This window comes from Bos indicus x Bos taurus, chromosome 29 (genome assembly GCF_003369695.1).
Source record: "Bos indicus x Bos taurus breed Angus x Brahman F1 hybrid chromosome 29, Bos_hybrid_MaternalHap_v2.0, whole genome shotgun sequence".
NCBI lineage: Eukaryota > Metazoa > Chordata > Mammalia > Artiodactyla > Bovidae > Bos > Bos indicus x Bos taurus.
In genome coordinates this window covers 8177843-8204641 of record NC_040104.1, presented here as the reverse complement: position 1 = coordinate 8204641, position 26799 = coordinate 8177843, and the positions used below count along the sequence as shown (strand labels likewise).

Genomic DNA, 26799 nt, shown 5'->3' with positions numbered 1-26799 from the left:
AGAGTCGGACACGACTGAGAGACTTCACTTTCACTTTTCATTTTGACTTTTCACTTTCTTGCATTGGAGAAGGAAATGGCAGCCCACTCCAGTGTTCTTGCCTGGAGAATCCCAGGGACGGGGGAGCCTGGTGGGCTGCCGTCTGTGGGGTTGCACAGAGTCGGACACGACTGAAGCGACTTAGCAGCAGCAGCAGCAGCAGCAGTGGAAGTGACAAAGTGGGTAAGAGTCCAGGGGATGACTCTACAGGTCTTTGTGTGCCCAGATGTGGAGGGAGAGTGTGGCAAGGGAGCGGGTGCTGTGGGCAGGCAGGTGCCTGGCAGCGGCTGTGGGGGCAGAACCCGGGCTTCTGCGGTGCCCCCGGGAGGGGCCGGGGCAGGGGCTGGGCCTGTGGCCCCTCAAGGCTCATTACTCATTCTTCCCACAGCCCGCAGCTCTGCAGCACAGGCCAGCCTGGCTCAGCGCCGGGGCACAGGGGCTGCAGGGCTGGCCGGGAGGAAGCCCCCGCCTTCCCTGTGTCCTCTCTCCAGAGACCACTGGGGCAGCTTCAGGCTTGCAAGGCAAAGATAACCCCAAGAGAAGCGTGAACTAAGCAGACACCTGAGTCCTTCCATCCCACTCCGCCCTAGAGTACCTGCTGCTCTTCACCACCCCTGTGCCCTCCCTTCAGCCTCCTCCAGTCCAGGACCAAGCTTCTGCCTCCAACCCACCCTTCCTCCCCGGACACAGGGGCTTCCTGCTAACCTAAGATGCTCCATCCTTCTTCAACTCCTGGCATGCAGCTCTCCTCCCCGTGGGCCAGGGCCAGGGCCAGGGCCAGGGCCTTGCACAGCTACATCAAGTAAACAGTCCCTGGAGTTGAGCACGGCCCTTCCCCCACACTCATGCCTTGCAGTGGAAGCCCCCTGGCACTGCAGTGTCCATGCTCTGCTCCCCAAGATCAATGCTTCTCCAGTGCCCACTGCCAGACTAGAGACACTGACCGGAGCAGCCTTGGGATATCCTGCCTGCCGAATGACATCAGTGTAGCATACACCGCCAGCCACTGCTGGCCCAGGGCCACGGCTCCTCCAGGGAACAGACCTCTCCCCTGCCATCTGGGATTTGCCCCCCAGTCAGCTCCCTAGCACCCCCTACCCACGGATGGACTCTGCAGCCTTGAGTCAGTGGTGATGGGAACTAGATGGGTTGGGGGTGGGGTGACTCAGCGGCTCTCAGGACCTCAGCCCACTCTCAGCCCCACAGAATCCTGTCCCACAGATTCTTTCTGGGCCCTGACAGCCTCCTCCTCATCTTCCCACGACCAGACCAGTGGCAGCGTGGCATCTGGGCTGTGACTCTGGAGCTTTCTACTGCGCATCATGTGCCAGGCTGGACCACCACAGCATTGTCTATGCTAGGAGGTGGTTTATTTACCCCAGGCTTACAAACAGGGACCCTGAGCTTCAAACGATGGATTCATTTCCCCAAGCCCAAGAGCAGGTGAGGGGTCAGCTGGCTCCAACACCTGTGGCCTTTCTTCTACCCTGCACCGGCCACAGGCCACAGGGCGGTGTCACGCTCAGAGAGCTCACCCTTCTCTGACCTGACCTTCGCTGGGGCCCTGCCCTCTCCAGACAACCCAGACTCTGAGTCTGCCCCAGGGGGGCCAAAAGACACAGACCGCAGAGCTCGTAGAGTTCACCCTTCAAGTCCCAGAGAGGAGCAACCACGCCCTAGGCCCATGGGGAAGAGCAAGACTAAAATCAAGGTCACTGGACTTCCAGTCCAGACGCTTCCCATGTACCCACTATTCCACTCCTGGGCCTTCCAGTCTGACCAAAATCCTCCACCCCCACACCACCAGCACAAACTGAATGAACGGATGTGAATTTCAGGGTTAGATTGTCTGTACCCGCTCCAGCAGAGCCTCTGTCTAGAGGTGTTCTCCCGGCATCCACTCAGCCCCTTCTCTGATGTCTACACCACACACACCCACACACACACACACACCTCCAGCCATGGGAATGCCAGCCTTTCTCTGGCTCTCCTCTCCTCAAGCCAGCTCTCTCGAGCGCCAGCTGGGAGTGTGACAGCAGGGGCCTCCCCCAGGCATCAGGGAGGAAGAGCTGGGTTTGCACACATTCTGGTGGCCCCAGAAGGCAGCCTGTGGACAGGTGGGAGAGTGTGTGTTATGGGGAGGGAATTTTTGGCTCAAGCAAAAGAGAAACTTGCCGGCAATCTAGAGCAGCCAACAGTGGAGTAGGTTGCCTCCGGTCGGGGGGAGGGGTGAGTTCCCCGTCTGTGGGGGTGTGTGAGCTGAGGAAGGGTGACTAAGGCTCAGAGATGTTCAGCAGGGGGCTCCTGAATCACAGGGGAGGGGGCATCAGACAGCTCGAGCTCTGAGGGCCCTTTCAATGGCAGAAGGTGTATTTTGAAGGGTCCTCTCTCCTCCCTAAAACCTCAGGCAGGATCAGTAAGCAAAGAATAAGTCCCACCCCCTCTCCCTGCTCCCTCCTTCCAGCTCTGATGACCTAGAAGTGACAAGGGAAGACCTCCGGCAAGTCCACGGTCAGACACATCTCGGCAGGGGGCAAAAGCGAAACCGAGGAAGTGCAGGGATTAGGGGCGCTGACTCAGGAGCCTGGGTTCATGCCAGCTCTACTCCTTTCTAGCTGTGTGACCTTGGACAAGTTGCTTAGCTTCTCTGGGCCTCAGTTGCCCTATGTGTAAAGTAGAGATTTTAGTAGTGTTTTCAAAAGTGAATTGACATATGTAACGCACTTGAAACAGTGCCTAGTAGAGACTAACATGGAGAAGTAGGTGTTGTATTAATAATCACTTTAAAAACTCCTCGTCTCAGCATTTTACAGTGTGCAAAACTCCATGTGTTTCTCGTTTCCTTTGATTCTCACCATGGCAGGATGAGAGAAGCCAGGCAGACCTTAGAACTGCCGCCCTTTTGCAAATGGGGAAACCGACACTCAGAGAAGAGGAGGGGCCACTGAGCGGCCATCTCTATGGGACAGGATTCTGCGGGCGAAGGGAGGGTGGAGATCCTGAGAGCAGTTGAGTCACCCCTACCCCCACCTCCCAGCTTCCATCCCCACTGGCTCAAGGCTGCAGTCCCCCTGTGGCTAGTGGGTGCTAGGGCGCTGACCGAAGGCAGACTCCACAAGGTCACACAGCTTGTCAGGGCAGAGCTGGGACTAGGATTGTGCCCCCTGGACCCTTCCCCACACTTCCGGGCACTTCTTCCTACCTAGGAAGGTGGGAAAGAGAAGAATGGGTCTGGAGACCAGCAGAGGTCCCAGAGCAGCACGGCTGGGAGTGGGTGTGTGTGTGCGAGGGTCCCCCTGAGCAGGTGTTCATGTACATGGAGAGAAGCCTAAAAGGGTCTGGGCACCAGAGTGGCAGCTCACGATGTGCATGACGAGGCAGTTGCCAGGTGTGTGGGTCTGAGGAGGTGGGTGGACTGGGGACTGAGGTGCAAATGAATGACTCGACGCACTGGGGGCAGAGCGAGGTGTTTGAGGTAGGCAGTGAAAGGCGTGAGCTCACCCCCATGCCCACCCCGTGCTGTGCACAGCTGAGGGATGATGCCCGGGGGGAGGTACATCCCAGCAATTCGGAGGGGACAGATGGCTTCCAGGGGTGGCCTTGTGAGTAAGCAGGAGGTGCCTGGGAACGTTCCTAACAGTGCCCATGACAGGCGTATGTGTGCACGCGGAACGTCGTGATGAACGTGGAAATAGCCACCATTTACTGGGGGCAGGACAAACACATCAGACAAAGTTCACAGAGTGCTCAACACAGAGCCGGGCTCATTGCAGGGACAGTGTGCCTACTCCAAAGCCTTGGCGATACCACGGGTTCGATTCCAGGCCACCACAATAAAGCGAATATTTCGATAAAGGAAGTCACACGAATTTTTTGTTTCCCAGTCACACTGTACGGTAGCCTATGATCCTATAGTCCCATGTGTGACAGCATCGTGTCTAAAAAAGCAATGTACATACCTTTATTTTAAAATACTTTATTGCTAAAATACACTAACCGTCATCTGACAATGAAGGGTTGCCACAAACCTTCACTTTGCAAAAAACATAATTATCTGTGAAGCGCAATAAAACAAAGAATGCCTGTGAATACAGTCATTGTTATTATTATTGTCATCATGATCATCTGGCCTACTCCTCAAAAGAACCCCATGAGGTAGGTGAGGACCCCCCCCATTTTACAGATGAGGAAACTGAGGCTCACGGAGGGGCAGAGCTGAGTCCAGGCGGCCTCTCTCTGACCCCACCCCACCGTGGTGGCAGCAGAGAGGGCTCTGGAAGGAGCGAGGATGGGCAAGGTGCTATGCACGTGCCAGATTGATTGCTGATTGAGTCTCTGAGGGCTGCAGCCCTGTGGGCGTGGACGGGCCCAGGCCAGGGGCCGCCTGGGCAGATGAGCGGCCAGGCAGGTGGAGCGGGCTCACTGTCGGGTGCGGTGTCCCCGTGGGGGCCGAGAATGAATGGATAGTTTGGCACCAGGTGGAGGTAGGGCCCCACACGTGAGGATTAGTGCTGGGAGCAGGGGGCCCAGAAATGGGAAGGTTCTGAGGAAGACAGGTGTGGCTGAGCACGGGGTCAGACCTGAAGGGGCTGTGGTCACGCGCCTGAAAGCCTGGGGCAAAGTGCTTAGGACACAGAAGAGAATGTGGTGCTTAATGATGGGGGGGGCGGTGCTCTGTGAGGAGAGGGTGTGTCTCAGGGAGTGAAGGTCTGTTGGAAGAGTACAGGTGCACCTGAGACGGCTGTACGAATCTGAGGTGGTGCCTGGCTGGACGGAGCGGGGGGTGCATGCATCTGAGGGAGAGAGCTGACAGCATGGCACTGAGGCTCTGGGGGCACGTGGGGGCCCCGAGGGTGTCACAGCAGAGCAGGGCACCCGGGGGAGGTCTCTGAGGCAGGCAGCGAGGTGGCTGTTTCTCTGGGCGGGGAGTGTAGGCCGTGTGATGCTAGGAGGTGTATTGTGTATGCAGGTGTAAGTGCCTGTGTAGGTGTGTGTCTGGGTGGATGTCACCGAGCATACGTATCCGTGTCAAGCTGTCTGTGTCACTGGCAAGGGCGGGCAGGAGAGGGTAGCTGGATAGAGACTGGAGGCCTGGAGGGGAAAGAGATCCCCACCATCCCCTCTCGAACCCAGCCCCCTCCTCTCAGGAACTCAGAGTGTGGACTCAACCCAGGTTGAGAAGCCAGCAGAGGCCTGGGCTCCTGGAGAGAAATCCCCAGCCACGCTGTGACCGCCCGCCTGGCCTCTGCCTGCCGGTCAGTCCTGCCCGCCGGTCAGTCCTGCCCACCCCTGTGGATCTGAGGCCACAATGGATCTGAGAATACCTCCTCTAGCAGGAATGAAGGAACCTCCCCAGCCAGACCCTTCTCCCCTGGCCCCTAGAAAGATCCAGCCCAGCCTCGGATTCCAGCATTCCTGGAGGCAGGAGGAGCTAGGTACCTGAGTGGCCAAAGCCCCACAAAACAGACGGCCTTACGGTGAACAGATCACAGATCAGCCGACCTCCCTCCTCTTTCCTCCTCTCTCCTCCTTCTCTCTTTCTACTTCTCTAGCAGAAGATAGAGAATGCAAGGCCCAGGAGTCTACCCTGCCCCAAAAGGAATACCTAGACACTGGCAACGTGGACAAGAGGGAGGGGCAGAAATGAATGACCCCACCCCCCAGCACAGAAAAAGCCAGAAGTGTTTGGAAGCCTTGAGGCAGTCAAGAGGACTGGAGACCCGAGACCCACACCCTAAGACGGATTTCATCACTCGCCGGGTCTGGACAGCTCCCCCCTTCACCTCCAGGCACCAAGAAGGAGTCCCCTCCCAGCCCTTGCTGGTTCAAGGAGGCACTGAATTCCTTCACCTAGGACTCAGGTGGGGCTGGAGAGTAGAGATGACAACAGCCCCCCAAAGCCAGTTTTGCCTCCAAGGGCCCATCAAGGCTTCAAGGGCTCACACCCCAGCCCAAAGAACCCAGAGCAGAGAGATGGCTCCTTGACTGGGGAGGAGGCTGGGACGTGAGGAATGGTCCCTTCCTCTTTGGGGGTGGGGAGCAAGCCCAGGGCCCTGCAGCTTCCTCTCCCTGCAGCACTGTCTGCCCATAACCCTGTCGCCGCCCCCAGCGCGTTCCCACCCCAGCACAGCCCCCTCCTACTGATTTCCCAGTCTCCCTCTCTCATCATCCCCAACCTTCCCCCGCAAGCTTCCGCTCCTATCCCTCAGGCCCCCCATCTTGCCCGGCTCTCCACCAGCACATACCCATCTCTGCCTGGAGCACCTTGGCCCCTTCCCCTCTGGTCCCTCCCAATAACCTCCTCTCCCCTTGGCTCCCATCCCTCAGGAAAGCCTGGTCCTCCGTGGTGCCCCCCAGTATGGAGCTCTTGGCCTGGCCCTGTGCTCCCTGCCTTTCCACTTCACTCCTTTCCCCTCCCCAGCCCCCTCTCCCCCCACCACCAAGCCCAGTTCCTCGCTGATCTCTCCCCTACAGACCCTTCAGAGCACAACAGCTCCCCATTCCCTCTGGACGAGCACTGCTTCCAGCCCTTGGGGCTAGCAGAGGCTGGGGACCCCCGCTTCAGAGCCTCCCTCACAAGCCCTCCGGATGCACCTTCTTCTCGCCCCATTCCTTCTTCAGTGACCATCCCTCCCACTCCCCTCCATTCACCCCAGCTCGGGGCCAGTGCCCCTTCCACAGGGAGCCTATCCCCAACCCCCCCAGCCGCTTAGCCGCCTCGCTGTCACCCAGCCAGCCCTCTCAGCGCGGCAGCGCCCCCGCCCCCCAATCCATCCTTCCTGCCTCCCCCGCCCCTCCAATCGTTCCCCTCCCCCGATCGGCTCCCGCCCCCCGCCCGTCTCCGCCGCAGCCCCCCCTCACCCCGTACCTGGTTCTGGGGGCGCCAGGAGGAGGGTGGGGATCAGAACCCCGGGGCCGCCCCGTCTCCGGCGGTTGGCAGAACCAGGGCCAGCAGCGTCGGCCGCCTCGCGCCTCTCTCGCTCCCTGCCACGTCCCCGCCCGCCTGCCGGTCCACCCGCCCCGCCGCGGTGCCGCTCAGAGGAGGATGCTCCGCGAGTCAGGGCGGCTGCTCCCGCCGCCGCATCCCTGCAACACCGACTGACGGCAGCATCAGCACCAGTGCCCGCCCCCCGGGAGCGCGCATTGGATCACGCCGCGCTAACGGACGAGCGGCGCAGCCAATGCGAAGGCGCAGAGGCCGCCGGTGCCAGCCGCTGCTCCACAGGCCCACCTCCTTCCCCGGCGAGGAACCCAGGCGTTCCAGTCTCAGGGCATCCCAGTTCTTTCCCGCTTCTCGAGGTCCTTAGCCCTGGCGCCTGAGCCCCGAAGCCGAGCAGACATCCGAAACCAGCCCCAATGACTTTTCTGGAAACCCAGTCGCCCTAGCCTCTTGCCCTGGGGTCCCGCACCCCCCGGCCGGCCGGACCGCGTGGCAGCGCCCGGGGCTGGGGCGAGTCGAGGGGGAAGCCGTGGGCCCAGACTTCGGGCACCGAGGGAGCAGGACCTGCGCGGGGCCCGGGCCGCAGCGCCCTCTGCTGGCCCCGCCTAGTGTCGGGCCTGGATTGCCCGGAGCCTAGGAAAGCGGGACCCCGCCCGCGCCTGTAAGGTGCCTTTCCCAGCCCTTGCCTGGCTTCTGCCTCTTACTGCCCAAGGGCTCCCTGGCTGCCCCTACAAGTGAGGAGGGAAGGGTTTTCCTGGGAAAGGGACAGAGGCGCGGTGGGGGAGGGAAAGGCAGAGATGGGGGCGGGGTAGATCTAGGGGCTTGGAGTTTCACAGCCCTGCCTCATGGGAATCCCAGAGTTTGAAGCCTGATTCCCAGTCCTGCCTGGCGCTCTGGACTAGTAGCAGATTGAGGGGCAGGGCCGTGGATGCACACAGCCTGGAACACTGAAGGGAAGCTAGCAGCAGCTGCCTTCAACCAGAACTCTGAAACTAGAAGTTTCAGAGTCAATGTGGTGCTGGAGTGAAGGTTTTCCCCGGGAGGGCATCAGCATCACTGCATGGATATGAATGTGAAAGAAAGGGGACCCCTCATTTACTCAACCAGCCCAAGGTGGACCCTGGCACCCAGCATGTGTATCACAAAGTCGGACACTGGGTTTCTGAATGAGGCAGAGCGTGTGTGTGTGTGTGTGTGTGTGTGTATGAATGACCATTCTGCCAGCTCACTCCATGACTCTGATTTCTGTTGCAGGGTCTGTGATCTGCACAGCCAGTGGTAGGTGGCACTTCCTTAGCCAGAGGCTACACGCAAGAACACTCACATTCGACCACTGTTGCAAGCATGGGCACTCAGAGGCATACTCGTGGCCATGCACACCTATCCATGTGTGTATAGGCATTCCCAAAGGGACACACAGGGACACCTACAGAAATGCCCCCCCCATGGTACAACACCCACAAGAAACACATGCTTGCTCAAGAATATACACAAACTTGTGCACACACAGGCCTGGGGCAAGTGCATGCCTAGGGGAACAGGTGTACACAGAGGACCTTCCCGCGAGGTCATCCTGGCCCCTGAGGCACTTTGCCCAGAGTGGTCAATTACTGAGTAGATGTATGGGGACCCACACCCCCCCAAGAGAGCTCTCTCCCCAGCCTATGAGGGGATGAGAGGGGGGACCCAGGCCATAGGACCCTAGGGCTTGGAAAGAGAGATCCCTGAGCCAGGTTCCAGACTTGGAGGGCCTCCGCTGACCTTGGACAGACCCTCAGGATGGCCTTCACCAAGCACACTAGCTGAGCCAGAGAATGGGAACTGCTGAGTCAGGGCCAGTGGATGTGAAATTGCCTCTCTGACCCCAGAACCCACTGCCCCACCCATCCCCTCATTGCTGCTTTCCCTGTAACCTACACACACACACACCACATATAACACACACAGACTCCAGAGCATAGATGGGCAAACAGGTGTAGTGACTCACAAAGACTCTCTCTCAAACCCTTATGGATGGGTGTGTGAAGGGGCTGGGGGAGATGTAAGAGTGAGCACTTACACACTCTGTGTGGTCACACACACCCCCCTTGGCTCCCTGGGCCACCCTTCCCCACCAAGGGCAGGAAAGGTCACCTGGCAGCTGCTGTGCCTCCCTGCCCCTCCCCCAGCTACAATGATGTCTCTCCCCACCCAGGTCCGAGGTTCAGACTGCTGGATGTAGTTGGGGCCCACTGCATCCAGACACCTCCCCGCAGTAGGCACCCACCCAATGTGGCCCTTCTCCCACACGCAGTCCAGTGAGGACACGCGGTGGAGGGGAATGCAGCAAACACAGCGTGCGTGCCCGTGCACACACATGCACACAATGGGAAGCTCCTCCGCCAAATTCACATGGACAACCATGAAAAGGCAGTCGCATGTCACACTCTCCCTGCCGGAGCCGACCTGAACACCCATATGCGTACACACACACACACCGGGCAGAGGATGGCTGGGGTTGGGGGGCAGCAGGGAGGGGCGTCGACCAGGCTGCAGGATGGAGGCAGCGCAGGAGGCTGCGCAGGGAGCGAGCTGCTCTTCACAGCACAATCGCCGTCTGTTGTTATAGCAACTCAGCCCCCAAATCGTGAAACGGATATTACAGCCTCGAGAGGGGGAAGGGCGGGAGGGGGCTGAGGACAGAAGGAGGGGCGGTGTGGGGTGTGGCGGGGAGTACCCAACAGGTGGCCGAGCTGCAGCTAAGAAGTAACAGTGGGAGGAGGAGGTACCCCAGGTGAGGAACAGGCCAGGGGTGTGGGGTCTCAAAGGCAAAGATGGGCTTGGGATCAAGGAACTTTGAGGGAGGGGGCTGAGGCCATTGGCATGTCTTCAGATATTGCCTGTGGTAGCTAGGTGCCTCCACCCCCAGGACACCCTGCAGTTGCTGTAGGACAAGCCTCAGCTCGGGGGAGGGGGCTGGGGGAGGTAGCCCCCACTCTCAGATGGCTGTCTAGAGTCTCCTGACCCCAGGGACAGCCTGACCCAGCTTCAGGACCTTTGGAAGACCCCCCAGCCCTGCCTTCTCACCCAGACCAGCCTTCGAAGTGGCCTTAGCCTTCCTCAGGCAGCAGTAACCCCCCCAAACCTCCATCATGCTGCAGACTTGGGAGGGAAGAGCTGGGTTAGGAGAGGCAGCCAGAGGCTGAGAGCAGGATCAATATGCATTTCCTCTGGAAGTCACTGTCCTTCCGGCTGGCAGCACCAGGCCAGGAGGGTGCAAGCCCAAGGAGTGCAGCCCCACCTGTCCCCTTCCCTCACAGACAGCACTCGGGGCGGCCCTGTCCCTCTCGTGATTCTCTGTAGTGAGCTCCCCGTTGCTGGAAGTATTCAAGCAATGCCACCTGTCAAGCAAGGGACTTTCAGCTTCAGATTGAAGGCTATGGCTCTACATGACCACCAGGCTCAGCAATTCTACTTTCAAGTCTTAGCCCCCCAAGATTCTGGACTCCTCGAGATTCTAGACCCTCCCCAAACTCCCTGTTCTGAGGTTTTTTGGTTCTAAGCCTCTATCCCCCAGAATTTTAGTCCCCCCAAGATTCTAGCACATGAGATTCCAGATCTCCCAAGATTCTCTGACTACAGGGTTTTAGACGCCACAGTTCTAGTCCCTGTGATTTACAGGCCCCTACCCACCATGAGGATTCTAGGCGCTGACGGTCCAGGTTAATTACACGGGCCTTTTTATTCCATCTGGAAAGTACAAATATTCACAAGAGTCTGTACAATCTTAGGGACACCAGTCCTGGCCCTGCCCTCAGCCACATGCTACCCTCATGCCCCTCCCCCCAGCCCCAGCCTGCTGCCTCGGCACCCCAGGCTCCCTGCTCTGGTCCGAGTCTTTTCTCCAAGGCAGGCATGAGTGCTTGATCCAGTCACAGCTGGGAAGAGAAAAGCAGAGGTTGTAAGTAAGAGCCTCCTCGCCCCCCAAAAATGTTGGAGTCTGCCTAGCCTGGGTCATTTGGACAGAGCACCCACCCCCTCTTCCCCCGCACATTGCCCCAGCCCTGAGTGGGGAGGCTCTGGGCAGGCTACAGGGGGGCTTACCATCAATTACAAGTGGATGTCAAACACGCCGTCCTCCACCGTCTGAACCTCCTCCTCTCGGATCTCTGCAGGGAGAGTGGTTGCAGGACCAACTCCTGGGCCCCTGTGCCCTGAGCAGCCCTTCCCCCCTCATCGAAGGCACCCTGCCCCATCCCAGAAGCAGAACCATCCACCAGAAATCAATTCACTGAATGACTAAACAACGCCAACTTTTGAGGCTCTTTTTCTAAGTTTTCAGTTTGCCACAGCTTTTTCGCAGCCACAGATTTATCGGTGCAGTTTGCTTAAACATCAATTTTGTGTGTGTCTCACATTTTAGACCCCAGCACGGCTGGAAGGCTTGAAGCAAATGGTTTTATCTTTTCTATTTTGGGGAACTTATGCCCTGTGCCTGCCTCTATTTTTGAAGACTCATGCCAATTTTAACGGTTGTGGTCAACTACCTTACACCCCAGTTTAACATGGTTTGTTCAGTGTTCTCAGCAAAATAGTCATTTGAGGAACTGTCATTCAGAAAACTGACCTATAACCACCAATGACTCCAAGAGAGCTGCTGGGAGATTTGAGGGCAATGGACTGTTCTCAGAATAGCCTCCAAAACAGCCAAAAAGGGAAATACAGGCAAATGGTTTAAAAAATTCCTTCTCCAAGCCCATTGTCAATCCCCCTAACAAAATAAGAGTGCAAATGGAATCTTGAAGTCTGTTTCGCTTTTACTGTTTTTATTCATGAGTTTCTGCCCTCATCAGCCTCAAAGTATTGAGGGCTCCCTGGTTACCTCCTTGCACCCTTATCTGTCCAGCCCTCCTCTATCACCTCCCCCAAATAAGACAATTACAAACTCTGGAATGGTTTCCACCCTGGAAAAGTTTCCGTACTTTGCCGCCATTGGCCTGCCTCCCTCTCTCCCTCCCTCCACAGGCCAGTCCAGAAAGGGACCCCTCTTACCTGGAGGCCGGGAGCCTCGTCTGCCAGGGCGGGGCAGGGAGAAGCTGAAGGCGCGATGGTGGGTATGTGTGGGCGAGGGAGAGGGTGCAGACCCCTCCAGACTCATACTCTGGGCCCGGCGCCGGCACTCAACTGACAGGCGATCCTTGCACTGCTTGTGGCAGTTCACACCACAGGCTGGGGAGGCAGATGGGCAGCCCAGCCAGATCCACTGGTCAGACCACTCCTCATCCCACTCTGCAGGCCTGCACTTCTCCCTGGGTCCCTTTGCTCCTAAGCAGCTGCCCCACCAAAACAAGAGCTTCCTTTCCAAACGCTTTCTTCATCCTCCTTGCCAGTCTGCGCCCTCTCCAAAGCTCCCCATTTCTGGGCAGCTGCCTCACCAAAATAAAAACCCTGGATTTTTTTGTTTTTTGGCCACGCTGCAAGAGACGTGAGATCTTACTTCCCTGATTAGAGATGGAACATGCGCCCCCTGCAGTGGAGGCAGAGTCTTAACCCGTGGACCACCAGGGAAGTCCCAATCAAACCAAGTTAAAGGCTACCCCCTTTCACGTCAATCAGCATGCCTCTCTGGCCCTAAGGTACTTTATTTACTCCTTGACAATTGCCCCGCCAGAATAAGACTGTCCATCCAGATAGTAACTCTTTCCCCCAAAACAGCCCAGCAGCCCTGCAACTCCATCTCACCTCGGCATTTGAGACCCTGTTTGTAGATGCCCAGGATCTGAAATAGAGGAGGGGGGCGTGGTAGGGGGGAGCGGTTTAGAGGGCATGACTCTTCCTTTCTATGGACAGGGACTGGAACTGACCCTTTCTGGAGCCTTAGGCCCCTCAGGGTTTGGTTCAGACCGGCAAGAGGAGAGGCAGGTGAAATTAAGGTTCGCCTGGATTAAGAAAGCTCCGGCAGGGGGCGGGGCCAGAAGGGAGGGCGGGGCCAGAAGGGAAGGCGGGGCGGGGATGGAACCTGGCCGGTGCTGTTGCCGCGTGGCTTGGGCGGGGGCTCACCAGGGCCTTGCAGTGGCGGCAGGCGACCGGGCGCAAGGAGTTGCTCTCGTGGAAGTTGTGTACGAAGCCCATGCGGCCGCCCAGCATAGAGCTGGAGCGCAGAAAGTAGGAGACCATCTCCTCCTTGCTGATGCAGCCGTCCCTGTCCAGGGGAAGTCGGGGGAGGGCCTCAGCTCCGGGGGGCTTCACTGGGACCACCCACCACCAGCTTAACCCAGCCTACTGGGAAAAGCCCTACCAAATTAAAGGTCATCACGGGACTCCTGACTTTTGACCTTCCGTGCGTGAAACAGAAAGAGCACCAGACTTGGAGTCCGGCAGATGTAGTAGCAGCTTCTAACTAGCTGTGTGGTCTTGGGCTAGTCACTTGCCCTGGGTTTCCTCCTTGGAAAAATGGGGGTCATAATTCCTGCCTACTCACTTCACAGAGCTGGTGTGTAAACTAAAATTGCTCTGCACTTTTCCGTGGGCTTATCAGCTTCTGTTTCCCAAAGTGAGCTCTATGGAACACCGGTTGGGATTCCTGAGAGTCAGGAGCTCTCTGATGAGTTTGGGGACCAGGTAAGATTGGGAAAAGCTGCACCTGTCTCACTCCTGCGGAATCCTGCCAGACAGGTAATCTGGGGCTTCCCACAGAACCCTCTCTTCATCTATTCAGGTATTTTAGGGAAAGAGTCAGCACTGTGCTCTGGAGCTAGAACTCAGTTCTAATTTGGGCTCTATTTCTCTGTGTGACTTCTTCCCCGTGCCTCGATTTCCTCTTCAATAAATGGGGACGATGATAGGTCCTGCATCTCAGAGGGGTTTGAGTAAGAGTTGAATGAGATAGGCACACGAAGCATTGACTAATAGGTGCTAATAGCTAACAGGTGCCAGGCCATTGGGAGGTATTTCCATCAAAGGGGGCCTTTATCAGAAACTCCTGCCTATTAGTATTTGGGTGGTCCAGGTGGTCCTTCAAATTAGTGGCACATTGGGACAAACGACCATCTCAAAAATATAAACTTAGGCTCCTATCTCATACTGTGCGTGAAAACTAAATTCCCGCTAAATTGAAGACAATCAATGTAAAAAAATAAAATTCTCAAAGTACCTAAACAGCCCTAAGAGAAGAATTTTGTCATCTGGAGGGGATAATAGCCCTTCTACACATAACACAAACCCGAGAAGCCATAAAGGAAAAGACTGACATATTGAGCACACATTTTTAAAAAATTTTATATGGAAAAGGACAACATAAATGACAGACTGCGAAAAAATATTTTGCAAACATATTCAACACCAAGGGTTAATATCCATTAACAGAGAAATCAATGAGCAAGACTCACAAACCCAGTGGAATAATGGACAAAGAACACGAACAGGCAATTAACAGAAGAAATAGAAGTGGCCGATAAACATAGGAAGGTATCCTACCCCCACTAATATTAAAGAAATGCAAATATAACCAGGACACCATTTGCCAATTAGACTGGCAAAATTATAAAGCTTATTATAGCATCCACTGTTGGCAAGGAAGTTGAGAAATGGGCTCTTGTTCACTGCTGATGGGGGTGCAAGCTGGCACAACCTTGCCTGAGGTCACTTTGGCAGTCTCTCTCCTAATTTAGAATGTGCATATCTTTTGATCCAATTATCCCACTTCTAGGAATTTCTCCTACAGAAATAGTGGCCCGAGTGCATCAGTACAATGTTCACAGCAGCATAGTGGATATTAATAGCGAAAAACTGGGAACAGTCTACATGTCCATCAGCAGGAGAATGGGGAGGCAGATGATGGCCCCGCCACCCAGTGTAATACTCTGCAGCTGTTCTAAAGAATGAGGTAGTTCTGCCTAAATTGGCCTGGAAAGATGTCCATGATGAGGGTTTAAGTGGAAAACAAAAGTAAAAAAGAAAAACACAAAGCGTGCGATTCTGTCAAGACAGTGATTTAAAAACAAAAACAAACAAACAAAAAAACCCTGAGAACCCTACTGCCACAAAAACCTAGATGCTGGTTTAACTATATCCAAAATTGTTTTAAATGCACAGGTGAGTTTGCAAGAAATGGAAACTCCCAAGTTGCAGAAACAGAGATCTTCAAATTGAGGCAGTGAGTTGAGACCTGATGGTACAGCTGCCCCAGGAGCCAGGTGCTGGGTTTTGATACCTGCCTGGGATCTGCAGGAGGTGGGGAGTTAAGGCTGAGATGCCTGCATGAAGCTGGAGCCTTGAATGTCTCCAAGGGCTGTGCTGTGCTTAGTCGCTCAGTCATGTCTGACTCTTGTGACCCCAGGGACTATAGCCCACCAGGCTCCTCTATCCATGGGGCTTCTCCAGGGAAGAATACTGGAGTAAGTTGCCATGCCCTCCTCCAGGGGATCTTCCCAACCCAGGGATAGAACCCAGGTCTCCCGCATTGCAGGCAGATTCTGAGTCACCAGGGAAGCCCCTGCAAGGGCTTCACCCACCCTAAAAAGTGTGGCCTGGAAAAAAATCCACCCCACCCAGGGAGGTGATTTGTTTTCAACTTAGAAAACTGTCTTCAACTATTGTTCTCAATTCTGAGAGGAGAAACTAACTATAATGCTAGAACTAGATTTATACCATAATCCCTCTTGCCTGTGAAACAGACACAAACAAATTATCTTATCAGTTTGCACCCATGCATGGAAGATTGGAGAGATACAGGCATTGCCACACCAGTAATGTTGCTAACATAGTTACTACTGACAACCTCTTAAGTGGGAAAGGAGGAAGGGAATTTTCGCTTCTTACCTTACACACTTCATTCACTATAAATCTATTTTACTACCTGGATTTTTTTTAACCATGGATTTTTATAATACAAAAAAAGGCACAGTTTTTTGAAATCTGGATAACATTAAAAAGTCAACTTGGGATGGACTATAAATTTTGATTGGAATTTTGTCTGCTCAGCAAAACAGGGGTGTGAACACGGTTTCAGGGGGACACGTATAACCTACTTCAGAGAACCAGCTGTTTGTCCAAATTGTCGGCATGTGAGTTGGTGATAAGCAAGTGGTGCTGCGAGTTACAGGCCTTTCTTATCTATTCATTAAGACATGCTACCCAGGAGTTCAGCTTGCCACACTTTTTCTCGGCTGTGAGCTCCACAAATAAAGTGGCATTTATGTAGCAAGAGTCCCCAGGAAGCCACAGTCTTTGCAAGATTCAGGTGAAGATGCCCCCCACCCTCCGGCTCATTGTTCTGAATGAGCAAGGTAACCCTGAGCCTCCGCAGCTGGCAGCCTCCCAGAAAAAAAGAGCCCCTCCCCACATGGGTGGCTTCCCCTGCCAAGATCATCTGGTTCAATGGCCTCATCCTTCTCAGGAGGAAGCTAAAACCCAAGGGGAAATGAACCTGCCTTCCCTCTGCCCCTGCCCCCAGGCCTCTCACTGGTTCTGGTCGAGGTCCCCAAAGGCGCTGAGATAAGGAAAATTCCCACGGATGATCTGGAACTCCTCCTGTGAGATGTGGCCGTCCCCATCGACGTCAAAGTTCCGGAACACAGACTGAAGTACACAGAGGGACATGTCGGGGGGCGGGGAGGGTTAAAGGGGCCTTGGCCCATCCTGCCCACACTCCCAGTCCGAGTTAGGAAGCCTGGGCATCTAAGAAGCGGGCAGCTGTCTTTCCTCCCCACCACCTCCCTTCTCCATACCCCCGTCCCAAGCCCGCCCATCAGCTGCACCCCGTGCCTTCTGTCAACCGAGCATTGGCCCCTGAGCCCGGCACTGGTGGTGGCTCCCAGGGCAGTGCCCTGGTCAAACGAGCCTTGGCTGACCACTATGGACGTGTCCCCCCCGTCTGTCCCACAGGCTCCAGAGCTGGTGGTGCTGGAGTCTCACCTCCACCATCTTCTCAATGTGCTCCACCATGATCGCCTGATCCAGCTTGGGTTTGGCAGCCGAGGTCCACTCCTCCAGCACCGGGGGCCGGGGAGGCGGTGTGCAGGTGGTGGGGCTGGTTGGCTGTGGAAATGGTCAAGGCTGAGTGAGGGCCAGAGGTGTGGGAGCCCAGGGCCCAGTGGAGGAGACAGGGGGTAAGCTCTGGGCACAAGGAAGCCTGCCCGACAAGCAGGATGGGTGAGGTAGCCTCTAAGCCTGGGAGGGCCGAGGTGAGGAAGAGGATGGGCTAAGTGGGTATGCAGTAGCTCCCGCCCTCACCGAGGACTTAGAACGCGGTTCCCGCTGCAGGGACAGCTGGTAGAGCTCATCCTCTGTCTGATATTGATCCAAAGACACCTGAGGGAAAAAAAAGACTAATTCAAAGACACCTGGGACACAGCAGTCTTATCACACCCACTGGCCTGTGCTGCTCTCAGGAGCCCAACGCCCAGAACCCAGACCTCCAGGTCTACCTGAGGGTCACAGCCCAGCCCTGAGCCTGGCCCAGAAGCTAGACTGAGGACCAAGGCCAGCTTAGAACACACCCCAGCAACCACACGCCAGCCCAGCACACAGCCCAGAACCCAGAGCTTGGCCCCAGACCTTGAAGACAACGCGCTGCTAAGATCTTAGCCAGGAATTCAAGTCACAACCCAGCTGAGAGCTCTGAAATCCCCCCTCCCAACACAGCACCCAACCCAGCAACCAGATTCCAGCTCAGCTTTCAATTCCCCAGTCCAGCTCAGAGTCTAGAAACAGGTTAAGACTTCACACCAAACCGTCAAACCTGAGCTCCGGCCCAATGATTAGAACCCAGTCCAGATGTGGACTAGAACCCAACTCCTACCCTAGAGCTCAAGTCCAAGACCAAGCCTAGAACTTCAGAGCTCAGGGGAGCTTGTTTAAGAGCCACCCCTGGGGAATTCCCTGGTGGTCCAGTGGTTAAGACTCCACCTTCTCTGCTGAAAGTGCGGGTTCAATCCCTAGGCAGGGAACTAAGATCTCGCAAGGTGTGTGGGGCAGCCGAAAAGTAAAAACAGAATAAAAGCCACCCCTCTACCCGGAACCCAGAGTTTAATCCCAAACGTTGAACGTAACCCACTGCTAGGAACTCAACCCAGGGCTCAGGCCCAGCCTCAAGCCCTCATGCCAGCCTCAGGGGTCCACAACCCCATCCAGAGCTTGGAACCCCGCTCCGAGGTCACCCCAACCCAGGGGCCCAGGCTGGGTCTTGGCTCCGAGACCAGAAGTGAGAGCCCAAGGCCAAGCCCGTGGGACCAGGGGCCCGGCCCCTCACCATCAGCAGGCTCAGCAGGTCAGGGTTGGCTTGCACCGGGGGCCGGAGGCTGGTCACCATGGCCAGCTCCTCCAGGATACTGAAGAGCTGCTTCATCTTGGCCCCATTGAGTCGGGTCCGGGCGGGGTCCAGCCAATCCGGCAGCGCCAGCTGCAGGGCCACCAGGTCCTTGAGGTGAACACCCAGGATGGGGAAGCGGAAACCCACGCAGGCCGCCAGCCGGCGCCGGTAGTTGCCATAGTTGCCGGTGGCCGTCACCAGCTCTGTCAGACCTTCCCAGAGCTGGGGGGCAAAGGGCAGAGAGTCACACACACACACACACACACACACCACGTCCACATGGCATATCACAGGCTCAACTCTCCTTTCCCTGCCCAGCCCTGGACACGTGGGAGAGCCTGAGCAGAGTCAGGGATGGGTGAAAGGTCAAAAGCCTCCCTCCTGTCCCCCAAGGCTGACTCCCTTAGCCCCTGGCAATCAGAATTCATAGGTCATGAGTCCAAAGGGGCACCCACTACCAAATAACACACCTCTCCAGCAGTCCTGGGCACAGATTATCAACATTTAATAGAGGAAACTGAGGCTCACGGAGGCAGAGCAGTGCAGGACAAAGATTTCCAAGAATGTACTTAGCGGTGTCATTCCTAACAGCCCAAACTGGAACGACCTCAAATGTTCAACAGTAGAGGAGATACACAAACCGAGTGGACAAAAATATTATACGGCAATGGAGACGAATGAACAATTGCTGCGCAAAGCAGAATGTATGAAAGAAGGAAGAAATAAAATAACATACACAACACGATTTCATTTATAAGAAGCTCAAAAACAGACAACAAAATACCCACGTGGCTTTGAGATGCATACACAGGTGGTAAAGCCATCAAGAAAAGGAAAGTCGGGGGTTCCCCGGTGGCCTCGTGGTTTTGCCTTTGCCCTTCCACTGCAGGGAGCACAAGTTGGGGAACTAAGATCCCACAGGCTGTGCTGTGTTGTCAAAATAAATAAGTAAATATTTTTTTAAAGAAAAGGAGGTCATCATCCTTAGGAAGGTCATGACATTGGTTACCTCTGATGAGGAGGGAGTTATGCTCTAAGAGCTGGGAGCTTCAGAGGCTGGCAATGTTCTACTTCTTGACCTATCTTCTTTCTAGTTTTTTTTAAACTGTGAAGGCTTCCCTGATAGCTTAGTTGGTAAAGAAAATGCCTACAATGCAGAAGACCCTGGTTCAGGAAGATCCCCTGGCGAAGGGATAGGCTACCCACTTCAGTATTCTTGGTCTTCCCTTGTGGCTCAGCTTTGATCCCTGGGTCGGGAAGATCCCCTGGAGAGGGATCTATACACATGTTTTCTAGACTTGTCTATATGTATGGCACCAGATATGTTTTTTGTTGGTTTTTTTTTTTACAATAAAATAGGAACTTCCCAAGTGGTCCAGTGATTAAGACTCTGGGCTTCCACTTCAGGGGGCACAGGATCAATCCTTGGTCAGGGAAGTAAGATCCCACATGCTTCACAGCATGGCCAGTAAAATAAAATAAGCAGGAGAAGAGAAAAGCATGAGCTTTGAAGTTTAGCACATCCGTGAGCCTCCTCTCTCTGCCAGCTTTCATTGTGCAGCCTGGGAAAGGGCTGAACCCCCAGTCTCAGTTTCCTCATTAATCAGATGAAGAGGGAGTGACCAGTCCCCAGCTGGGCTGGGAGTTCTCACGAGGCCAGCCCTGGGAAGGCTGTTCCCCTGACCCCAGGGTCTCAGGCACCTTGATGGTCTCCGGGCTCACGTGGCTGTGGGTCTCCTTGAGGCGGGAGATGGAGCTGTGGCTCAGGCCCCCAACCACTGCCATCAGCGTGTTGAAATTCTGCAGGTGCAGGAGTTCCTGGGGGACAAATGGGGAGAGAGGAGGCAGTGAGTCACTGAGTGGGCCCAGAATTTGGCCCAGCTTTTCTGGGAAAGATCTAGCAGTGGGTTAGGGGAAAGGAGGGACTCGGCCCTACGGGGGTGATTGGGGGAGTTGGGGGCGGGGGAGGGGCGGGCACCTCTGCCACGTGGACGAAGTGTGTGATGACCCCCGCCCGCTGCGGGGCTGTGGGCTTGCTGAGAATCATCAGCTGCACCCACTGTGAGACACTGTTGAAGAGGGAGATGAATCGCTCCAGGACGGGATTGTCCACCGTGCAGCCGTGAGTCACAAAACTGTGATAGTCCTGGAACTGGGGGCGCAGGGCCTTCAGCACCCAGTGCCCCGCCCCCTGCCGCTCACCAATGGCTGTTCCTCCCCCTCCAGCTGCCCTTTGGTAGTTACCCTGTAGTCCTAGATCCCGCCCTGTGACCCCATCCTTCCTGGCACCCCCTCCCCAGCCCACACCCGACTCTTGACTGAAAGCCCCCGCACCAGGATCTTGCAGAAGGAGCGATATTCCAAGTAGGTGAGATGTGCCGCCAGCTCCAAGGGCTCCAGGTGGTCAAACAGCAGGGACATCTTGCGCTTCTTCTGTTCCACGGGGTTCCGCTGGGTCACCTGCCGCTTCCACTTGTAGGTGGGGCTGGGGGGCAGGACAGGGGCAGTGAGTCCTTTGCCAGAGATGCCCTAGCCCTCGTTGCCCCATACTAATGCCACTCAAGTTCGCTGCGAGACACTGGGCAGGACACTGATGTCCCCTGTCCTATCAAAAATCTCCTGCCATCTTCCCCTGGCGTCATGCCCTCCACACAGATTTATGGAAGACCTAACTCTGTGCCAGGAACTGTGCCAGGCGCTGGGGTTACAGAGATGAGCAAGACACAGCTCCTGCCCGAGAGGAGCTCACAGTCTACTAGGGGAGACAGACACAGACGAACACAGCACAGCGTGGCGTGAGTGCGGGGGTCTTCGTGCCAGGGGTCTGCCCAAAGTGTCACCAAAGGACAGAGGCGGCAACAACAAATTCGGCCCTAGAAGAGCCCACAGACACTCCACACTTGTCTTGATAACATGGAGAAGGCTGCCAGGGGACATGAACAAAGTGCAATGGTGGGAATGGATGCAGGGGCTGTGGAAGGGTGAGGGAACCCTGGGGGCTGCAGGAGGAGGCGCTTGGTGGGGGCAGGGGGCTGTGGAAGATGCAGCAGGAATGCCAAACTGGCCTGAGACTGTGAAAGGCCTTAATCCCCAGCTGAGGCATTCTGAAGAAGACCGGGGAGCCACAGGAAGTTGTCCAGCAAGAGTAACATGACCCTCACACCACTGCATTCAATGAATGTTTATTAAGAGCAAATGGTGCGGGATGCTGAGCGTCCCTCCCAGCCCTGCGAGCACCCCCACCCCACGCACACGTTCTCAATGTCGATGAGGCTGCTGTGCCGGCGATTCCCTTCTTGATCTAGCAGAGCCTTCAGCTCCTTGATCTGCTCAGCAAGCTCAGGATTCAAGTCAAACTCCGCTGGGAATGCTGAGATCCAGTACCTGGTAGAGGTTCAGAGTTACCCGGGGCAGCCCTCCCCCCACCCCAGGATGGTCGTTCCCCCAAAGAGGGGGAGAGGGCCTCAGACTGTGATCCCCCTCACCCAGCTCTTTCCTTCCCCACCCTCATTGGGCAGATCAGAAAACAGGGACCGGGCAGAGCCAGGAAGGGGTAAGCCTGCGGCAGCACACCCACCATGGACAGAGCCCGGTTCAAACCCACATGATCAGCTCCCAGAACATGCTATTTCTACTCCTTCAGGCCAGTCAGAAGCCTAAGGGAAGGGAGCAGAGGAGGGGCCAGAGCCCCAAGAGGAAGACTCACCTGACCAGGTGGCATGTTTTCACCTGCAGTGAGCTGGAGTTGTCCTTCCGGGATTGTTGGTAGGTGAAGGAGAGTTAAGGAAAACAAGGATGGAGGCTTACTCTAGAAAAGGAGGCAGGGGATGGGACCCAAGCTCCACAGGGAGGCGGAGGGCAGGGCCTAGTTCTAGAAGAAATCTGCGGGATGGTGTCTGGTGTGGGGCAGGGCCCAAGATCTGGAAAGGGGCCGAAGGCAGAGGTGAGCTGTGAGCCTTGTGGGGGCACCTGGGTAGAATAGGGGTCAGGCTAGGAGCAGGACCTGGGTTCTGGAAGAGAAGCAAGAGGCGGGACCTGGGCTGGGAGTAGGGACCGGTCCTAGGCTGTGGGGAAGAGACAGCAAGGCGGAGGTTAGGGAGAGGGGGCGGGGCCTTAGTTCTAAGGGGAGGGGAGGGGCGTGGCTTTGGGCCCAGCAGAAGCCTGGGCCCATCCTGAATCCTATGATGTGGGGGCGGCCCAGGTCTAGCAGCGAGGCCCATCCTCTACCCGGGCTGGGCAGCGGGGCTCGCTTACAGACTCGGACTGCAGGGCCCTTGGAGAAGTCGGCGAAGGATATATGTGGAGCAGTTTGGCCGCCAGCTGAGAGGAAGGGATGTACCAGGGGTGCATCATAAGGAACATGCGCACCAGCTGCGGGTCCCGCACCTTCCCGGAATCATCTAACTCCGAGGGGCCAAAGAGAAGCGGGTTGACACTTCGTCTCGAGGCTGTGGTCCCTACAGGTCCCTACCCTGCAGCCTGCTGGATGTGGCTCCCGGCCGCCTCCTGATTTCCCAGGGCTCCGAAACCAGGAGGCGGATTATAAAGAAAAAGTGGGGTGGAAGGGGGATAAAGGCAGGATCCGAGGAACCGGAGGATAGGAGCAGTCTGAGCCGGGCCTGAGTCCGGAGGGGAACCAGTTGGGGCGGAAGGAGCCTGGGTTCCCCGGGGTCAAGAATCCAGAGGTCATTTCCTGAGTGCTTAGGGAAGGGGCACCCCTTCACCACCCCACCACATCAGCCGGAAACAGCTCCCAGGCCGAGATAGCGAGTTCCTCCGGATCCCCCGGGGAGACAGATAATTCTCCTTAAGTGTTAGAGTCCGGGGACCCCGCCATCCCTCCCTTCAAAGCCGGCATACTAGGGATGGGAAACATTTTCTCTTTCTGCAGCATGTGGACCTCTCCGCCCTGCGATGAAAGGGAGATTTTCGCTAAAGAGGCTGCAGGATGCAGGCTGGGTGGGTCCAGGGCCGACATCTGCCCAGGGAGGCAGGGGTCCCGGCTCAGGCTGGGTGTGTCCTCCCGTGCCACTCACCAAAGGCTTCGATGCAACCACGGAGCAGCTCCTCCACCGTGCAGCCCTTGTCCAGGTCCAGGGTGCCCGCCATGGCCGCCGGCGCGGGTAGGCTCGGCCGAGCTGCGCTCCGGGATCCTCCAACGGGGCTCGGACCGGACCCCTGTCCCGAGAGTGAGAGGCAGAACCGGAGTCGGCGGAGGCGCAGGCCGGCGGAGCGGCCCCGAGGGTAAAAACGGGGAGGGGCGGGCACGCCCCCTGCTGGGCAGGGGCGGAGTCGTTCCCCCCGCGGCCACGCCCCGGGGTTAAACGGTCTGGCCCGGGATGGTGCAACCCACCAGTTGGGAAATGAACTGGCCAAGAAGCTTCCGGCCCACCCTGGGAGCCACGGGAGGGCCGAGGGACTCCCCGGGGATGGTCGGTGTCCCAGTCGCCCTCTCTGTAGGCCCTCTCTTCTCCTCACGTCCTCTCCCCAGAGGCACCTGCAGCACCCCGCAGCTCAGTTCTGCGCCCCCTCCCGCTTCCCTCCCTCCACAGCCTCCCTTCCCCCGCAGGGTTATTTTGGGAACCCAGAGCCTGAGGGGACCTCAGAGGAATTTCTCCCTGGGATGAGAAGGGGGGAGGAACCCAGGCGTCCTGCCCGCGTCGCCCCCTCCTGGGCTCCCGGGAAGAGGAGGCGGGGCTGCGGCAGCCCCCAGGGGCCTGCCCTCGGGGAGGCGGGCTGGGGTGGAGAGGAACATTCCTGGGAGCGGGGAGTGGGGGTGGGGGAAGAGGGGCGGAGGGGGGAGCCCCTGCGGCCCGGAGACGTAAGCGGGAAGCCTGGGCCTGGGAACCGCGCGCTCCCGAGCCACCTCCTCCGTGAAGGCCCCAAGAGTCCCGGCTCAGCCGTTTCGCAGGCCCTCTTCATCCCCAGCCTCTGACGCAGACCGCCCGTACTGCACAGTCGAACTGGGGGCACACACAGGCCGTCCACACTCGGGCAGAGTGGGGTGCCCAGAAGGGGGCGCTAACGCCGTGGAGGGTGGAGTGCCCCTGTTGGACTCCACCAGCAACTCCAGTCACTGGCGGGGATTTACGCACCCAGGCGCAGACACACTCACTCCACACCCCAGGCCAGGACCCACATCGGGGTGCAAGAATGCCTGAGGTTCCCAAAGAGCCGGGCCTCAGGCAATTACCTCCCATCCTCTCTCTCACTCACCCAATGGCACCCCACACCCCCGCACACCTGAACGAAGGAACCCGCGGGCACACATACCCGTAGTCCTCTACCCCAGAAAGCAAACCCGTTGAAGGGGCTGGCTTCCGGCCGTGCAGCTCACTAGACCAGACCAGCCTGGAGTTCCGAGGCCACGGCAGCGCTGACATCCGCACACGTGTGCGCACACTCAAGACAGTGCACCTACACGCATGTACACTCTCCCACACATGCACACGCCCGGTGGGTGCGCACACACGCCCACTCCAACCCCCGCCCCCTTCATCTGCGATCCAGGGCTGGCCCTGCGGCCCCAACGACCTGACAGCCCTCGCCCCAGGACACTGGCAAAGCCTTGCCCCACACAAGGTCCCCCGCCCATACAATACTCCCCCGGGCAGGGGGTGAGGAGCGAGGGGGCTTCTCTATGGAGTTCTCTGGTAGACTTTTCCTAGGAGCCACCCAGAGGCATCCCGCCCAGCTCGGCCGCTTCCTCCCTATGTGACCTTGAGAGTTATTCGGCCTCTCGGAGCCTCGGTTTTCTCATCTGTCAAATGGGGGGTTCGCCGAGGACGGTCCCGCTGAGACGTGGCTAGGAAGACCCGGGTGCGCCGCGGACACCGCCCCCTCCCGCGGTTGTCCAGGGGGCTTTGGATCTCTCGGTAGGTCCCTCCCACCCCCGACCCGGACTACAGACTCCCCACCGACCAACCCACCCGCCGCCCCCAGCCCTTCTGCGCTGTCCTCGGGGGCCCGTAGGGGCCGGGCGTCCTCTGCCCCGCGCCCCGCCCGCGCTCGCTCACTCACACTTGGGACCCCGCGGCAAGGAGCCCGCACCCGGCCCGGCAGGCGCCACCTCCGTGCGCTCCCGCCCGCCGACCTCGCTGCGGCTGCGGCTCCCGCCCGCTCTCCGCGCCGCTGCCCGGCTCCCCGCCGCCCCGCCCCCGCGCCGCGGCCGCCCCCTCCCCTCTCCTCCCCGCCCCTGCACCGGGCTCCGCACCGCCGGCGGCGCCTCCCCCATCGGGGGCTCCCTCTCGCCCCGCACGCGGCGGCCCCTGCGGCAGCTTAACCCCTCCCCTGCCGCGCCGCCTGGGAGGCCAGGGCCGCGGGCGGGTGTTGGGGGGCTGCGCCATTAGCCGCGCCAAGGGTGGGAGAGCGGAGGTCAGGCCGCGCGGGACGCGGAGGGGGAAACTAAACCAAGGGTCCTCGCTCCCCACCCCAGACACCCCCTGTCCCCCGCCCTGCCTGGTGTCGGGCAGAGGAAGCCGGGAGGGGCAGGAAGCGGACTGCGGTGGGGAAGGGGCGCCCCGCCCAGACCCCGGCCCGGGTTCCTGTTTTCGAGACAAACCGTTCCCACGGGGCTCACCCGGCCCGGGGCCGGGCGTCTTCCTGCGGGCAGCGGGGGACCTGGCAGAGATGGGGGCGTGGGCGTAGCGGGTCGTTGTGATAGCCTGGGGGAGGGGCTAGGACAAGGTGGGAGCATTTGAGAGAGAGGGGTTTGTGGGGAAGAATGAAAACGCGGCGATCGGGAGAAGGGGCCTCGGGGTCTGGGGATGTTGGGGGGAGCTCCCGTTCGCACCGGAGGGACTGGGGCTCCGGAAGCCTGGCTCCCCATGGGGCCGGATGAAAAGGGGCGGCTGCAAGCGACGGTGGGTTCTTGCAGCTAGAAAACTGGAGCCCGGAGGCCTGGCTCCAGAGAAGCACATGGGAGGGGTAGCCGCAAGCGGTTGGGGTCCCCACAAGCCGGGCCGAAGGGAGTTGGTAACCATTTCCGGCCGTTCAGGTTCAAACACACCCGCTGTGAAACCACGGGCCCCTAACAAATCTCTGAGGCTTGCCCCTCCCTGCTACCGGGCTGGGGAGGCGGGACCTCCCCCACAACTCAATCTTGGTAATACGGGACCTAGAAGCAGGCCCTTTCGGGACCCCAAGTGAGGAGGGGCAACGTCGGCGCAGCCTGGATGGCCCCCGCCTGAACACTCCCCTAGCTTTGGACCTAGCGTAGCCACCTGCTTAGAGACCCTTAAACGCCGCAGTGGGGCGGGGCTAAGGGCGGAGTCAAGAAGGCGCCAACCACCCGGGGACTCCTCCCCCTCTTGAGCCCTGCCCCCGACAGCGTGGATCTTCCTTCAGCGGGTGCCGGAGGCCTCAGCTTAAGGCCCTGCTCCCGTCCCGGGTGGGCCCCACCCGGACGGACGCCACGCCCCCGGCCAGCCTTGCGGGCCGCTGACCTAGTATGGACACAGCACTGGGAGGAGAGGCGCGCAGGGTGACGCCTGGAAGCGGGCAGGAGAGTCCCGGGCCCCACCCCCACAAG

At 57.9% G+C, this 26799-nt stretch overlaps 2 protein-coding genes across 31 annotated transcripts in view; both read right to left on the bottom strand.

The window, feature by feature from the left end:
• NRXN2 (neurexin 2) overlaps nt 1-7136 on the bottom strand; it is a 110598-nt gene extending 103462 nt beyond the window's left edge. For 24 of the 26 annotated variants that reach the window (XM_027531226.1, XM_027531244.1, XM_027531240.1 and 21 more), the window contains exon 1: nt 6908-7134. The gene's annotated coding sequence lies outside the window, so the exon portion shown is untranslated. Of the gene's footprint in view, nt 1-6907 lie in introns of all 26 variants that reach the window. The other 2 variants (XR_003509312.1, XM_027531247.1) reach the window with 2 other exon arrangements.
• Nucleotides 7137-10675: 3539 nt separating this feature from the next.
• Nucleotides 10676-25850, bottom strand: RASGRP2 (RAS guanyl releasing protein 2). 5 transcript variants are annotated; one of them, XM_027531695.1, is made up of 17 exons: nt 25831-25850; nt 23306-23447; nt 22567-22669; nt 21976-22038; nt 21522-21653; nt 20604-20754; nt 20248-20421; nt 19971-20087; nt 18210-18491; nt 17192-17269; nt 16874-16996; nt 16422-16537; nt 13019-13160; nt 12701-12737; nt 12011-12187; nt 11063-11127; nt 10676-10896 (listed from the first exon to the last, which is right to left on the bottom strand). In XM_027531695.1, the coding sequence occupies exons 2-16, from the start codon at nt 23376-23378 to the stop codon at nt 11069-11071; spliced, it is 1827 nt and encodes a 608-aa protein (XP_027387496.1). In that variant the 5' UTR covers nt 23379-23447; nt 25831-25850; the 3' UTR covers nt 10676-10896; nt 11063-11068. The 5 variants fall into 5 exon arrangements, with proteins under 5 accessions (XP_027387496.1, XP_027387499.1, XP_027387497.1 ...); XM_027531698.1 differs by lacking the exon at nt 25831-25850 and adding an exon at nt 25290-25396 and having other exon boundaries at nt 10682-10896; XM_027531696.1 differs by lacking the exon at nt 25831-25850 and adding an exon at nt 24543-25154 and having other exon boundaries at nt 10682-10896; nt 22567-22673.
• Nucleotides 25851-26799: the final 949 nt, after the last annotated feature.